The sequence below is a fragment of the Pelobates fuscus genome, chromosome 2 (assembly GCF_036172605.1).
Source record: "Pelobates fuscus isolate aPelFus1 chromosome 2, aPelFus1.pri, whole genome shotgun sequence".
Classification (NCBI taxonomy): domain Eukaryota; kingdom Metazoa; phylum Chordata; class Amphibia; order Anura; family Pelobatidae; genus Pelobates; species Pelobates fuscus.
Window position 1 is genome coordinate 372,617,471 of NC_086318.1, and position 16,085 is coordinate 372,633,555.

General features: G+C 38.1%; 1 protein-coding gene across 2 annotated transcripts in view; it reads left to right on the forward strand.

Annotated features, from left to right (window-relative positions):
- The window catches only part of KIZ (kizuna centrosomal protein), a 155,721-nt gene that overhangs the window by 35,155 nt on the left and 104,481 nt on the right, over window positions 1-16,085 (forward strand). For both annotated transcript variants that reach the window (XM_063443721.1, XM_063443723.1), the window contains exon 5: window positions 1,564-1,816. In XM_063443721.1, the coding sequence (XP_063299791.1) occupies window positions 1,564-1,816 (253 nt within the window). The remainder of the gene's footprint in view (window positions 1-1,563; window positions 1,817-16,085) is intronic.

Genomic DNA, 16,085 nt, shown 5'->3' on the forward strand with positions numbered 1-16,085 from the left:
TAATGCAAACTCTTGTATGGGTTTAAGGAACATTATAGTCACCAGAACAACTGCAGCTTAATGTAGTTGTTCTGGTGTTAATAATCTGTCCCTGCATGCTTTTTAAGGTAAGGCAGCGTTTACATTACAGCCTAGGAACACATCTAGTGGTCATCTCCTCAGAAGGCCACGAGAGGTGCTTTCTGGGTCAGTGCTGCACACTGTGCAGCACTGACATTCAGCGTCTCCACACTCTGCATGAAGTTTCTGAACTTTACCCATAGAGATGCATTAATTCAATTCATCTCTATGAGGAGATGATGCTTGGCCAGGGCGGTGTTTGTCCCTGCCCTACCTCCTTGCCGATCTCAGCCAATCCAATCCAATGCTTTTCCTATGAGAAACATTGGATTGGCTGAGATCATCAATTCTGATGCCAGCCAAGGAGGCAGATCTGGGTCGTGGCCAGTGCCGGAGGACCCATGTGGGGCTAGTAATACGGTATGTTTTCTTACCTATGGTGTTCCTTTAAGCTTGTGATGCAACCTGAAACTTCTCCTTGGTACTGCAATGTGCCCCTTTTGAGCTTATGCATTGAATTTGCAATTATTATCCTGCAAGGTGTTTATTTTTTCAGTGATCTCTGTCAGCAGAATTTATGAACTTTCAGGTCTCTCCTGACTTTTCCTTTCTGCCATAGGTGGTCTGCTTCACTCATATTAAACAGGATATTATTATTCCCTCCTTTTCGTTGTTGCAAAATATGTATTATGTTTAGACCACTAGGACCATTAAGAAGGGATTCTTGCTTGTTTTTTTTGTACCCTGTGTAGTTTAAAAAAACGTCTATCCCTTTCATCAATTGGCTGAAGGCCATAATTCGTAAGGCTTGCGTCCTTTCTAACTGGTCTCATTCCACTCTGTGCTTTCATCAGTTGTAGCCATTTAGTCATCATCACTACCCATCTTCCATTTTGAAGAGGCCTGCTTTGCTCATATATAAGGTCCCATATGTCATGAGTCTTGCGGTATGACCGTCAGAAAAAATAAAATTGTCTTATCTGACAAAGTAGATTCATTTGAGACAGTGTGAACTATTTGGCTTCAGCTGTCCTGCTTGCTTTATAGTGGTGTCTTCCTGGTTTTCAATCTGCTGGGCTATAGCTATAATGGAGGGTTCTAAAAGCCCTCTTTTAGAATCCTCCAGGTGAGGAGGAGTATGTTAAAGCATTGCATTATTGGCATTTCTCACTTTTTCGTTTGAAAAAGACTTGATCCCATATGTCACAACTCACGGATATAGAAACTAATTTGTAAGGAAAGTGCAATAGTCAATCATTTGTTGTTTGCAAGTATTACATTTATCCAAGCAGCTCTGTGTTAGACTTTGACATCTGCTAGCCATTTCCAAGATATTTGTATTACTATAGCTATTGCCAAATTCAAGTCAGAAATATGTTGGAAGCAAACTCTAAATCTTTATTATATGATGCTTAGACTTTAGTGCTTATTGCAGAGGTACCTTAAGATATTTATTTATTTTATATTTGGCGTAAGAGTAACCATTGTCATTATTCTCAACAGAAGGTGATGAACAGGTGAAACAACTGATCCAAAATGAAGAAGACCATGAATTTCTCGACAGCAGCAGTGATCTCACTGTCTCTTTTAGTGATTCAGATGTAAGCTCTGCAGATCCACTTGATAAAATAGAGCACAAGCCTCCGGTTGTAAATTTCATGAAATCTGAAAAGAACACCGCTAATAAAGGAGCCACAGACCTCAATTCCCATTTTACTTTTGGCCGTCATTTAGATGAAGAATCTTCAGTAAATCGGTAAGGGTTTAAACAAACATTTGCGCTCCGTATCTCTTTATTTCAAAAGTTGAATGAATTAGTTATAAAACAAATATAATATGATAAAATACGTGGGAGAAAATTGTGGGTAGGTTTCTGTGTTTTGTGTATGCAGACTCGATTCATAATTTGGGAGATGCACTTCTTTAATGAGGGATTTTTATGATAACCTTATAGAGCCATGATTTCATACTACAGAATGTTACAAAGGAAAGAAAGATGGACAGGCATTACCCTTTCATAATCTCAAATTAGTTTTCAACTTTAATGTTTGTTTAAACAATATTTAACTCCCCATTTGACATAATTTATTACATGTAATGTGCAAGCTGATTTCAACTGCTTCACTGACAGCCAGCTAGTCTTTATCCTGACTGACAATATATACTATTGCTTTTTCTATCAAAGGAGACTTGTCACAGGTTTGTGTTTTTAGCATAATAAGTGCCTTATCAAAAACTGTCTGTGAGTTATGTTTGTTTTATTTATTCAAAATATTGTATATTAAAGTTGTTGCCATGGTAATATAGGTTCGTTTTTCATGGTTCGTTTTTAATGCTATTTATGGCTTAAGGGACACTATAGTCACCAGAGCCACTGCAGCTTAATGTAGTTGTTCTGTTGTCTACAGCATGTCACTGTAGTTTAGCACTGTAAAACACTGCCTTTTTAGAGAAAAGGCAGTGTTTACATTGCTGGCTATTTACACCTCTAGTGGCAGTCACTCAGAAGGCTACTAGAAGTGCTTCCTAGTCTATTGCTGCACAGTGTGCAGCACTGACATTCTGCGTTTCCACGCTGTGCATGAAGACACTGAATGCTCGCCATAGAGATGCTTTGATTCACTGCATCTCTGAGGAGATGCTGATTGGCACAGCATTTTGCCACACATGTACAATAGCCTCCTAAGATTGATCTCAGTCAAGAAGGTGGGACCCGCCGTGGCCAGACCAGCGTAGCAGTAGAGAAAAGATAAGTAAAATAGCCTTTTCACTTCACAGAGAAAGTGGATGGAGACCTAAATAGCCACTCCAGCAATATAGTATCAGGAATATATGTCAGTATTCCTGACACTATAGTGATCCTTTAAGAATATTAATTAGCTTCCAATACTTAATCACAATTTTCTTTGTACAATTATTACATCTAACTATATTGTTGGCTGACTGTCAAGACTAGCCAAACTATAAAACAAACCTAGGTAAAAACAGGGCAGAAGCATGTTCTAAGTGGCCAGATACAGATGGGCAGAGTGTCTGCAGTCAGACAGAGAGTAACTGTAAATAGGCCAAGATCAAAAGGAGTACAGAAAGACACATTTAAGGGACACGCCATGGTCAAGAAATGATGCAGCGTTGTTTGGTGTTTAAAAAAAAACAAAAACAAACGTGTATAAGATGTGACCAGTCTGAAAGGGTCCTTTTCATAATAGAAACTAAATGAATATAGGGGATTTTAGTCTCTATATTACCTTTCTTTCTTACTGCTTTCCAAATGTCTAGTATTGAATCAATGCATATATTAGATTGTCTAAGATTCCAAATTTTTGGTTCTGTTGATCTGTACCAAAGTATAGAACTAGATTTTTTTACTTTGACAGATCTCACTTTCTAAAATATACCACCCTTCCCCCTTTGCACTATCTAATTGGGTTCTATATATATGAAAAAACTCATGCGCTAAGTAGGTGTCCATAATACTTGGAAAGCTGAGGCCTCCATCTTTAACCTTTTGAGCCAAAAGTGTTTTATTAATTCTAGGTCTCTTGTTCTTCCATATAAAATTATTGAACGAGTTTTGGATCGTGTCTAACCATGGCCTAGGGGTTTTTAAGGGAAGCATTCTGAATAAGTATGCCCATTTAGACAAGAGATATGAGTTAATAAGGTTCATTCTACCCCACCACGAAATTTACATTTTTTTCCATTTATTCAATGCTTTTGACAAATCTCTAAAACTGCTCAAAAAATTAGTCTGCATTAGTTCAGAGGCTTCCCTTGTCAACAAGATACTCAAATATGGGGTGCTTGTTTTAGCCCAATTAAAATTATAATTATGCTTTATATGGTTCTTACTACCATTACTTACTACCATCTAAATTGATATCAAAAATAGTAGTTTTACTTTCGTTCAGTTTATAATTAGAAATTTCACTGTACCCCTATACTATTTCCATAAAGGCGTGCCGCGTTGATAGATGTAACAGAGTCGTGAGGGTCAAGATCAAATCATCTGCATAAAGCTTCAGCTCTCTTTGTTTAGTTATTATACCTCTTATTAAATGATTTGATCTTATCTTAATCGCCAATATCTCCATGGTTATAATATACAGAATTGGGGATAATGGGCAGCCCTGTCTCGTTCCATTATAAAGATCAAACCAATCTACACAGATATTAGGACCTACTGTCCTCGCTGAAGGGCCAAAGTATAAAGACATTATTGCACGGTGAATCCACCCCTGAAAACCAAATTTCAACTGAGACTTACTCATAAATTCACAGTCTACCCTGTCAAAAGCTTTTTCTGCGTCTACAGTAACTATTGACAGATGAATTCTTGTTCTATTTGCTAAATCTATGATATCCACAATATATCTGGTGTTGTCTGAGGAAATTCTATCCGGGACAAACCCTATTTGGTCAGGGTCGATTATATTAGCTAAACATGTTTTCATCCTATTAGCTATTATTGCTGAGAATATCTTAACATCTGTATTTATAAGGGAGATTGGCCTATAGCTTTCCACCTCCCCGGGATTTTTATTCTGCTTCAAGATTGGTAGTATATTTGCCCTTAAAGGGACACTCCAGGCACCCAGACCACTTCTGCTCATTGGAGTGGTCTGGGTGCCAACTCCCACTACCCTTAACCCTGCAAGTGTAATTATTGCAGTTTTTCATAAACTGCAATAATTACATTGCAAGGTTAACTCCACCTCTAGTGGCTGTCTACTAGACAGCCACTAGAGGTCACTTCCTGGGTTCTAGCACAGGAAACCTGTGCTAGAGTGTTGCTGGACGTCCTCACGCTGTGTGAGGACCTCCAGCGTCGCTCAAAACCCCATAGGAAAGCATTGAAATTATTTTTCAATGCTTTCCTATGGGGAGACGTAATGCGCATGCGCGGCATTTCCGCGCATGCGCATTAAGTCTCCTCGGCCGGTGGGCGAGATCAGTCTCGCCCACCGGCCGACGCAATCACTGGGAGGAGCGTCGCAGAGGCGAAGACAGCGGCGAGGGACATCGCCGCTGTCCCAGGTAAGTGACTGAAGGGGTTTTCACCCCTTCAGTAACCGGGGATTGGTGGGTGGGAGGGAGAGGGACCCTCCAGTGCCAGAAAAACGGATCGTTTTTCTGGCACTGGAGTTTCCCTTTAACATTTCCTTTGGGAAGTGACCCCTTTCTACGATATCGTTAAATAGATCTACTAATTCTTGTGTAAATATATCTCCAAAAGTTTTACAAAATAAATTATAGAAGCCGTCTGGGCCGGGAGTTTTATTCTTATCCAACTTCTTAATAACCTCCTCCACCTCTTGGGATGTTATCAAGGAATTAAGAGCGTTTTTGACTATCTGATATTTCCGGCACTATAATATCCTCAAAGTATTTATCTATCTCCTTATTTTTTGTGGATAGGGAGTATAATTCACTATAGTATAAATTGGAGCATTTTCCAATATCTTTTAGGGAGATATGCACCACCTCATTCCTCTTTATTTTTGTTATTCTATTAGATGCTCGTTTTTCTCTCGGCTTCTTAGATAGCAGTTTATCTGCCCTATTGCCTGTACTATATTCCTTTAACTTCAGTTTCCCCAAAGTCTCAACATTTTTCTCTATGTTGATTTGATTGACTTGATTTTGAATCTCCGCGATCTCCTCAGAGTTGGTTCTTGAGGGCTTAATCTTATTCTCTTTTGATATTTTCTCCAATTTGTTATATAGGTAAATTAAATCAGCTCTCTTAGATTTTTTAAGATATGATTCTATACTTATTAAATGCCCTCTAATAGTGGCTTTAAACGAACACCAGTTGTTGGAATGAGAGGTTTCATTGGGTACATTTAATGCAAAATATCTTTCTATCTGTAGTCTTATATTTTCTAAATCTTTTTCATTATACAGTAAATAATCATTTAATCTCCTTGTCGTGTTGTTTTTAATGTTCCATTGATCTTTCATGGTCCATATGTTAATACTATGGTCTGACCATGTGTTATCCCTGATATCGATCTTCTCCAAATTTTCTATAGCCATTCCATTTCCCCAGACCATGTCAATCCGAGAGTATGAGTAATGTACTCTAGAAAAGAAGGTGTAATCCAGTCTCTCCGGATAGGAAGATCTCCACAGATCAAAAAGATCAAATTTGTTCAATATTTTACTAAGAGTTTTAGCTATTTTAACTACAGAGTTATTCACTTCCAGATTATGACTGAGTTTCTTATCCAAAACTGGGTCCAACACACAGTATAATCACCTGCCATCAGAAACACTCCAGTTTTTACCGATTCCACCAACTCCAGAATCTCTCTCAATGAAACCACCGGATAAGAATTTGGAAGAGATATGTTAACCAAAGTGTATTTAACTTCATTTATATTACATATGACAATTAAAAATCTGCCTTCTCTGTCTGCATATTGATATAATAATTCAAATTTCACTGTATTGGCCACTATGATAGCCACTCCACTTTTTTTCCCTATCTTTAAGAGAGGCCTGAAGCAAAATTGGAAATCTATCTCCCCCCACTTTATCAACCAGCCTCCAGTGGGTCTCTTGTAGGAAACCTACCTCCACCTTTTGTTTGGTAAAAAAAATCATATACTAATGCTTTTTTATTTTGAGAGTTTAGGCCCTGAGTGTTAACTGATATCATTTTAACCATTATCCCCACAGAACCACCCTAGTATACCCGTCGGCATTTACAATAACAACACAACATTTACTTTAATATTAAAGTGGAATTACTCCCATATTATAGCCAGGATCTAAACATTAGAAGTTGGACCCAAAAAGGTATAATGCAAATAGACCAAATGCTTGATAATGGTAAAATAAAAGCTTTCCAACAACTGATACTAGAATTTCAGCTGGCAACTAAGGAATTATTTACATATTTGAGAATAAAAAATAATTTAAATCAAAATATTATGAACCATCTGTCCGGTGGAACTAAGCTGATATGTTCACTCTTAAATAATAAAAAAGTAAGAAAGGTATCTTGTATTGCAAAGCATGCAATACTGAAAATGGAGGCTCCTCTGAGGATTAAGGCATATCAAAAGTGGGAGAAAGATTTAAATATTACAATAAACAGGGAAAAATGGTGTGCAGTACTGCCTAGAGCCTGCAAAAGTATCCACTGTCTGAATTTATTAGAAACCCTGTTTAAAGTTATCAACAGATGGTATCTCGTGCCCACTAGATTAGCTAGTATGTATAGTTCAAGCTCGCCAGTATGCTGGAGGTGTAAAAAACTTTAGTTTTTTTTTTGCATATCTGGTGGGAATGCGAGACCGTTGTCAAAATATGGCAGGAAGTATTTGTTAAGCTTGAAAATCTAATAGGTAAGCCTATCCCTAAGTCCCCTGATAATGCTTTATTACACTTAAATATGGAAGCGTTACAGCAGAAAGAGATGGTTATATATATCCACTTTATGATTGCTGTCAAGATAACTATAGCACGAAGTTGGAAGAACTCACTCCCTTTTTCTTTTGATAAGTTGATATCGCAAGTCATTTTCTAGCTGAGAATGGAATCTCAACTGGAGAAGTCACAAGGGGAACTGCCAAAGAAAAAAGTATATAATGCTTTTTGGTTAGACAAACTAAATTGAGAGTGGAAGTAGACCCTGAGTGAAGATTTCGCAGGAAACAGTTGTGAAGAAACTGTTTTTCCTGCGTTTGGATTAAAAATGATCACAGAACAGTGAGAAAAATATATTAAGCTCCCCCAGATATTCCTGTCGGTATGAGAATGGTTATAATGTTTGTAAATCTCATCATGTTCATTTAGAGCAGCACTGGATGGGAAAGCACAAGGTTACAAAGGTAGTAGTGTTCCTTTCAAGTGCCCACAAAATAATAGAGAGGCTAGTGCGAAAATTTTGGGCATTGTATGTATATATACGTATGAACTGTTTATATGGTTGTTTATGTAATATTTGTCTTGTCGTTGTTATATGATAAAACAATTTTAAAAAAATATAAAGAAAAGAAACCAAATGATGTACAGTGTCTGTATGGGAGCAGGAATGATGTACGGCTTCAACATATATGGCAGAACAGCGCAGAGATGGCATAGGTACCATCACACTGACCTTGTTGGACATCAAAACATTGGCACACTATTCTGAGAGGGCTACTAGGAAGTGAAGGCAATAATTTTAACTAGTGTCTGTATTTTCAAGATTGCCAGACTTTGGATATGTGCTATCATCTTTTTTAAAGACAAATTAATGAATTTAGCTTAACTATAATTTTACCGCCCTGTGTAACAGTGATTGAGTTTTTAGAACGCATACAATGAGTAGAAGACATTTTGCCGGGCTAACAGAATTTTTAGGGTTTTGTGGAATTTGAAAATGAACCTTCCTATACAACATGCTTCCTTCAGACTTACTGTGATTTAAAATATTAGAGATGTGCTGGTACTGTGAGGAAAAAAACTGCCTCTCTCTCATGTATTTCAGGTTCATGATTAACGCACAGAAATATGTTAAAACTAATATGGCCCCATGCATAAACCTGTCCACTTATTATTTGTGAATGTCTGTTAATTAAACTTTGGAAAACTGAAAACATTCATAGCTAATAATTTGATTTTCTTTCCAATTTAATTTAATTGGTGGTTTGTTGTTACTTTGACTAATGTTTCTTACTATTATATACATAACTTGTTATTTTACTTGCTAAACTCATGGTACTGTGTGGATGTATTTTGCACCTTCTCAAAGGACAACTGTCACCTCTAAATATTTTTTTACATTATAAACCTTTCATCGAGTATTGTACTGTACTGTACTGTAGCTTTAAATATCAGCGTAGTTAGACGAAGCAAGCAGAAGCAGGTTGCAATTTGAAGAAAATACTAATACTGATACTGTAGCTTTAAATATCAGAGTAGTTAGACGAAGCAAGCAAATGGTAGAAAGCAATTAGTTAGTCCATGAAAAATGACTGGCTTCCTGGGAGTAACAGTCCGACAAGTTGCAGGAAGGATTGTTAGTTGTAGCAATAGAAAGTAAAACAGACTTGCATGTAGGCAGAATCCGAATTAGAACTGAAGATACTACTTAGCTTTTGATGAGAATAGTTCCAGCTTGCTTTTAGCTTTTCGCCATGCTGGGAAGGTTCTTGAGTAAGGAGGGGTTGTCCGTGATACAATCCGAGGTCGTTGTGAGGAGAGAGGGAGTCAGCGAAATCCAGTCCGGGTCCGGTACACATGGAAGAGAGTGAAGAAACTTCAGCCGGGTATGTGATTGCGGTCGTAACCTTTTTCAATAATCCAGCAATTTGGATCTGGCGCGGTCTCCCTAAGTAGCGTGGGAGGACCGTGTCAGAGAAAGGGGGCTTGGCAAGGCTCTGGCTACCCGGAAGTGTCAGGGTATCGGTGATACCAGCAATTAAGCTATGGCATTGAAGCTGTACCTAGAAAGACTGCTACATGGTGTTCTGGAGGACCACCCAGACCATTGGTTGTAATTCTGTGAGATGATGTGTAACCAAACCTCTAACGAACCAGACCTTCTTGAATGGTCAAATGTTTAGGCCACGTGAACAGGCAAAACTTTGTGTATTATTGTTTTATTGTCTTTCTCTGTAAAGTGGAACAAGGTTGGACTAATTAGGACAGCTGTGCATAATGGGGTTGGTTTGAGGATGAACCATGTTATATAATATGGACCGAGTGTGGGAGGATACATTCCGTGTTTGAGAAACCCTCAAGGGGAAGGGCGAAACTAGTCACGTGATCGGAACAAGGAAGTGGTGGGTCAGTGTACACCGAAGCAAGCAGTCAAGCCGGCGGAGGATTCTTCATATAAAGTTGAGTTAACTAGGACGGACTGTTCAATATCTACGTGCTGGTGAGCTATCTGGCTACCCAACAAATTTGGGCTACATTGTTTTTAAGTAAGGAATACTTAATACATTTTGTTACCTTGTGTCTGGCTGCAAGTGTATCCATCGGATCCCACGCTCACCACGGTCTGATCCCCCCAGAGCCCTATAGTGGAGATTGGTACTTTAACCACTCCAATCTTGTGAGTTTCCAATTCCGAGCATTCTTTTTTTTTTTATCAATTTTGATTTTACTTTAGATATTGCACTAGTTTTTTCCCTGCACTGTTTTGCCACAGATCATTGTTTTAATTTGGCACATAAGTTTCTCTCACTACTTCTTTACTTTCGCTGTATGTAATATTCATCACCCAGTGTCACGTGTGTGTGTGGGGGGTCTGAGTATTTCACATAAGTATCATCAGTGGGTTTTATAATATTTATTGTTTTTATACGCACCAATCTTTGTATAATTTATACTGTTTTCTGAGTTGTATCCCCAGGGCTTATCAGATTGGGCTGCTGCATTGTTAATAACATGACCATTTTTATTATATTTTTTATGCTACTTGCGCCATCCTATTTGTATAGTGTTATATAATGAATGAGAATGGAAAACTCATAACATGTGAAATGTTAACTATCATTTCACTGTAAAAACAGGGTAGTCAGTACAGTGGGCATGATGCTCTTTCTGCTGATTGTCTTTGGAGTATACCAGTGGTTCCCAACCTGTAGTATGTGTAATCTCGGGGGTAGAAACCAGCTATCCGAGAGGTACGCAAAAAAAAAAATTAATCTGTGAAGTCGGAACTACTGCCAATGCAGTCAGTGCGCCTGCACCAAGCACGCAGGTTGAGGGGGCCCATGCACTTGGGACCACCCAATTGGCATGTGTGATCAAAGAGCCAAGTCATGCGCTGCAGTGCTTTAACAGCATGACCAGGCCCCTTTAATATTGCAGCATTGGGAGGAAGTAAGTGCCCTTCACTTCCTCCCAGCTAACACAAACCAAGCCACGCAGGAAGCAGAGATGAGGGGGCGGCAGCAGACTGGAAGAGCAAGCCCTTAACTTGCAACAGAACAAAATTTTCACCTGTATGTGTGGCTTTGTGTGTTTTTGTGTGTCTGGATCTGTATGTGTCTTTGTTTGTGTCTGTATCTATCTATATGTATGTAGTGTTTGTATCTGCATGTGTCTCAGCGTTTGTACCTGTATGAATGTGTATCTGTGTGTGTCATTGTTTGTATATGTGTGTCTGTGCAGCTGTATATGTGGCAGTATTTATTTTATGTGTCAGTGTGGGTATCTGTGTGTAATAGTTTGTATGTGTGTGTTTGTTTATCTGCATGTGTTTCAGTGTTTGTATCAGTTTGTGTATCTGCATGTGTGTCAATGTTTGCATCTGTTTGTCTGTGTATCTGTATGTGTTTCAGTGTTTGTATCTATGTGTCTGTATGTGTGTGTCTGTGTTAGTATCTGTGTGTGCCATTGTGTCTGTATATCTGTGCGTGTGTGTTGTGTGTGTCTGTGTATCTGCATGTGTGTTTGTATCTGTGTGTCTGTATGTGTATCTGTATATCACGAATATATTATATATAATTTTGATATTTGTGTGTGTGTCAACCTGAGGCAGAGGAGAAGCAGGAGAGCCTAGGGCAGAGAAAATGGGAGATGGAGGAGAGAAAAATTTATACATTTGAAATAACAGCTACAATATTAATTAAAAACATTTTGCTAATATAAGGGGTACAATTCATGGAAGTGGGCTGTCAAAGGGTACACAAGTTTAAAAAAAAAAAAAAAAAGTTGGAAATCACTGGAGCATACCACTAATTAATCTTTTTTTTGGACTGTGTTAGAGTGGGATCTGAAACACAGGATTGATATCCTGCATTTAGAGCATGGAATTGGTAGTCCACTGTTTCTTGAACATGTCTGCCTGCTTCTCTTCATCATGAGCATTTTCCTTTGGGCCAATTGGCCTAAAAGTCAGTTTATCCCTAAGAAAGAACAACTGTTTTTCTCCTTGATCTCTGCCAAGTGGGTGGCAGTTGTCTTGCGTGTGGTTTCTCTGATGTCTGCCTAATCCTCTTTGCTGATAACTAGATGGTCTTGATGTTCAAGGTCATTAGCTTGTGCTTCATCTAGCTTCTTTTGCAGATGGACATTTTGCATCTGAAATCTTGAGCATGCTGACAGCTACCATAGTCTGATGATAACAAGCATGTTTTTTCTACGATGGGCAAAGTTTCCAGGCCAAAATGCAGAGTATAAAACTGCAATACGACTTAACTGTCTGTGCATTAACCCTGTACCCAAAAATATATCCATGTACTATGGTAACTGCCATTTTTAACAATCTGCACCGGTAGCTATGTCTAATTATGAAGACCTAATAACTGTGCCTGGATACTATATCGTATGCAAGGAGCAAAGGAGGCTTGAATGGAAAATTGTTCTATTAACATAAAACCTAAAATGGTTATCTATGATCTTTAAAGCTTGTGAAGAGATTTGATGTCAAGGGCCAGTAGACATATTAATGTTCCTTTCAAATTATTATGAAGGGGGATTCTATCATGGTGTAATGAAGATCACATACAATAATATTTTATGAAATCTGTCACATCTATATTATTATCATTATTTTTTTTATTTATTTTTTCAAGTGAAAGCACAGAAAATTAATGTGGAGAGAAAAATTATGATTTTTGTGGCATGCGCAAGAAAGATAGAAGACAATGTCTTTCCCTGCGCGATTTCAGCTGTATTGAAGAGGACCTTGTACAGATGTATTGTGCACTACATAATGTAACAGATATAATTCAGGCTGTCAGCTTAATCAGACCGTTACCAGGAAGCAACCTGTACAAGAGAAGAGCCTCTTGTTTGCTGACCTCTGACCCCAAGCCTGCTGCAGATTGTCATAAATTCTGTAGTTTTTTTTTTTTCCCTTGGTGTCCTTCCTTCCCCCTCCTTATTATTATTCTCTTTAGGTGCACCCTGAAAGACCACACAGATATGTTAACAATGGTAAATGAGCTATCCAAAATAAAGGTTTCCTTGAAACTAGTTAAGCAAGCAAAGAATGGCTATTCCAAGCTGTACAGAGGTTATATATTCTTCTTGTTACAGCTTGGAGTATTCAGTAAATTCATGAAAACAAAATCTGCACCTCTAAACATTTAATCTCATTTATCTTATGATGAGTTGATTCGGGGGAGCCGCCCGTTGTGAATTCTTATTAAAGGTGCGCATCTTGCAATTGGTATTGCAGGTTTTCTGCTTTTGGTTTGTTTGTGTTTTTTTTCTTCTCATTTTCTGATATTTTCTAAATGTTTAAAAGCTGATCAGAATTTTGTGAGATGGGTTCTGAATCTGATGCTTGTACTGCTTATGTTAAACCCTACACAAAGCAGGCAGTCTGGAATTGAAGCCTGAATGCGTATTTACAACACTGTAAAAAGGATTAACAGATTTCTATTGTCACGATGTTTAAATCTTAATTTGCATTATTAAACAACTGAAGCCTTCACCAAATCCTCATTTGTCCACCAACAACAAGTAGATGTGTGTGTGCCTGCAGGTGGTCTCTAGATCTGATCTCTTAGCAAAGAGATAAAGTGCCAAGTTGCAACACCAGACTAATCAATTGTTCCTGACTGTCAAGGCCTTTTGGATGCAGTGCTAATTTTTACAGTGACTCTACAGATTATTATTGGTTGGCCTATTGTGGAATAAATTGTGAAAACAGAATATTCAATTGTATAATCGTTTACATGTGTTGCAATAGCTTTTTGAGCCAAAGAGAAATCAGTCTGTCATTTTGGAGGCAACAATTATTTAGTACTTTTTTTTTTTTTTGTAAATTGCTTAAAGTTTGGTTTTTCAGAGGGCGGAACATGACGGTACACCAGAGCGGTCGCCATTTTCCTCAGCTCTGACTGATTGGAACATAATCTACCACTTACCGGTCGACCTACTGCCCATCCACTGAAACACAGGTTGGATACACATACAGGGAATTCTACTGATTCAGCAGATGCCTTTCTTTCAATCCCCGGGCAAGAAATACCGCCACAAAGGCCTCAAAGCCTACCGCAGGGAGAACAACCCCAGGAGTTAGCAGGGGGATTACCGCTGTGGAGTGTGGCTGCAGCACTTGACTCACAGAACGATCCCGGTACCCCTGGTGTGATCGGCCGACGGTCACAAAAACCGTCCACACTTACATCCAAGCCGCAGCGTGACATTAGCCTCATGCTCCAGTCTCCCCTACTGGCCCAGACTGGCTCCTCCAGAGGCCTCCCCCATTTAGACCAGTAACTAGGATTCCACACAGAAGAAGAAGTTCCTAGCACTTGATGAATCCATACAATTGTCTAGTTCGCTTATAACCGTGTAATGTTATTATATTCTTTAACTAGAGCGGGACCTGTTAAATGCCTGCCTATATGACTTTGATCTCTTGACATTATGCCTTTGTCTCGTATAAATCACTTGTACTAAAAAACAGAAAATAAAGAATTTAAAATTTTGATTTTTCATCTTATTTTGTAGGAACAACAAAAATAGATGTGCGCAAGATTTGCCAGAGGTTTTTTTTCCAGTTGATAGTTAATATTTATTGTTTTTGTAAAAAATGTATATGTAAATATAGTAAGTGAAATTATTATGCAGGATCTCATGTTAATAACATAAAGAATAAATGAGACCCAAACAAATATAATATGCCTTATGTATTAAAGTTTACATTATATATGTTAACTAAATGACTTAAAAAATGCCAAAAAATTATGAATTCATAAGACAAAATATTCTCAGTTTTGTCTTTTGATACCCATCAAAGAAATTCCAATGCAGCCTGTAGGGGTTCTTGTTAACAATTCTCTGAAAAATCCACAAGTGACGGCGTCGCTTTAAGGATAATGGTGTTTGAGCACTGTAAAACATAAATGGAGGGAAACAGCCACATTTCAGGAAGAGCTTTTACCAAAGTGAAATCTTAAGTTATATTTTGTATTGCCACCTTGTGGAGTGCTATATAGATATTTGATCATTTGGGTATTTGGTACATCGCTTAAAACACTATGACTGCACTGACCTTCACTCCTTCCATCTCCCTTCTTTTGATGAAAGATCTTGAGAGACATTTAGTAAAATAGAGAGTAAATGGTATAGACACATTTAGATTGACAGACATTGAAGGATGCAAAACCACAAGTGATCAGAGAAGTGAGATACACCTAGAGGTGAGAAATGCACTGTGAATGCACCCAGAGCACTAAAAGAACGTTTACAATTACTTGATGGTTCTGCTTTCTCTGTTAGCTTAGTTTCCCAAGGGAAGTAAGTGTTATCAGAAAGTTGTGTTTTCATTAGAAAATTATGTTTTATACCACATAAAAACCACAGAGCTTTAAAATGAGTATATTTCAACTTACTCTACATAACGTGTTATATGTTTTAATTTATGGAAACATTCCTCTACAATGTGAAACTTTGACCAATTTTCTTTCTCTGTATATTATAGTACATCAAGACATGTATCTGTTTACTAGAGCAAAATAGTTTCAAAATCCCTTTCTAATATTGGGTGGTAACATAGTGTGTGGTCGGAGCATTAAAGAAGCAGGCAAAGAGGTGACCATTTGTATTTGTTAGAAGGTCAAAACCCTTCAACAAATGCATGCTAAAGAAAATGGACGAGATGTTAACTGGATGTGCTTTTATACTTAAATGATATGGAACACAGTTTTGTAGTCACTTACTTAGATGGCCATGATGGGTGCATTTGTTGGATTGGATGTCAGCTGCTGCCAGGCTCAGTATATGTGCCTATATATTAGGAAATACATTTAAAAGACACAAAACTGCTACTTCTTAATTGTTGGGATCTTGGTTCACAGCTGCTGCCCCTCTTGTCTGGCTATATTATAATTAGTTGTAGTAATTGTATAATGCCAATGTATTTCACAGCACTTTACAATTAGAAAAAGGGGTAAGGGAAGCCTTGCTCAATCGAGCTTACAATCTAAGGTAGGCGGATAGATATTGTTAGATGTCTTCCCCAAGGACGCATACTGGTAAGATGGTCGGATTGGGATTCAAACTCAGTTCCCCAGTTCTAAGTCAGTGGTTACCACTGCTCTAACCAGCTGATACAAATA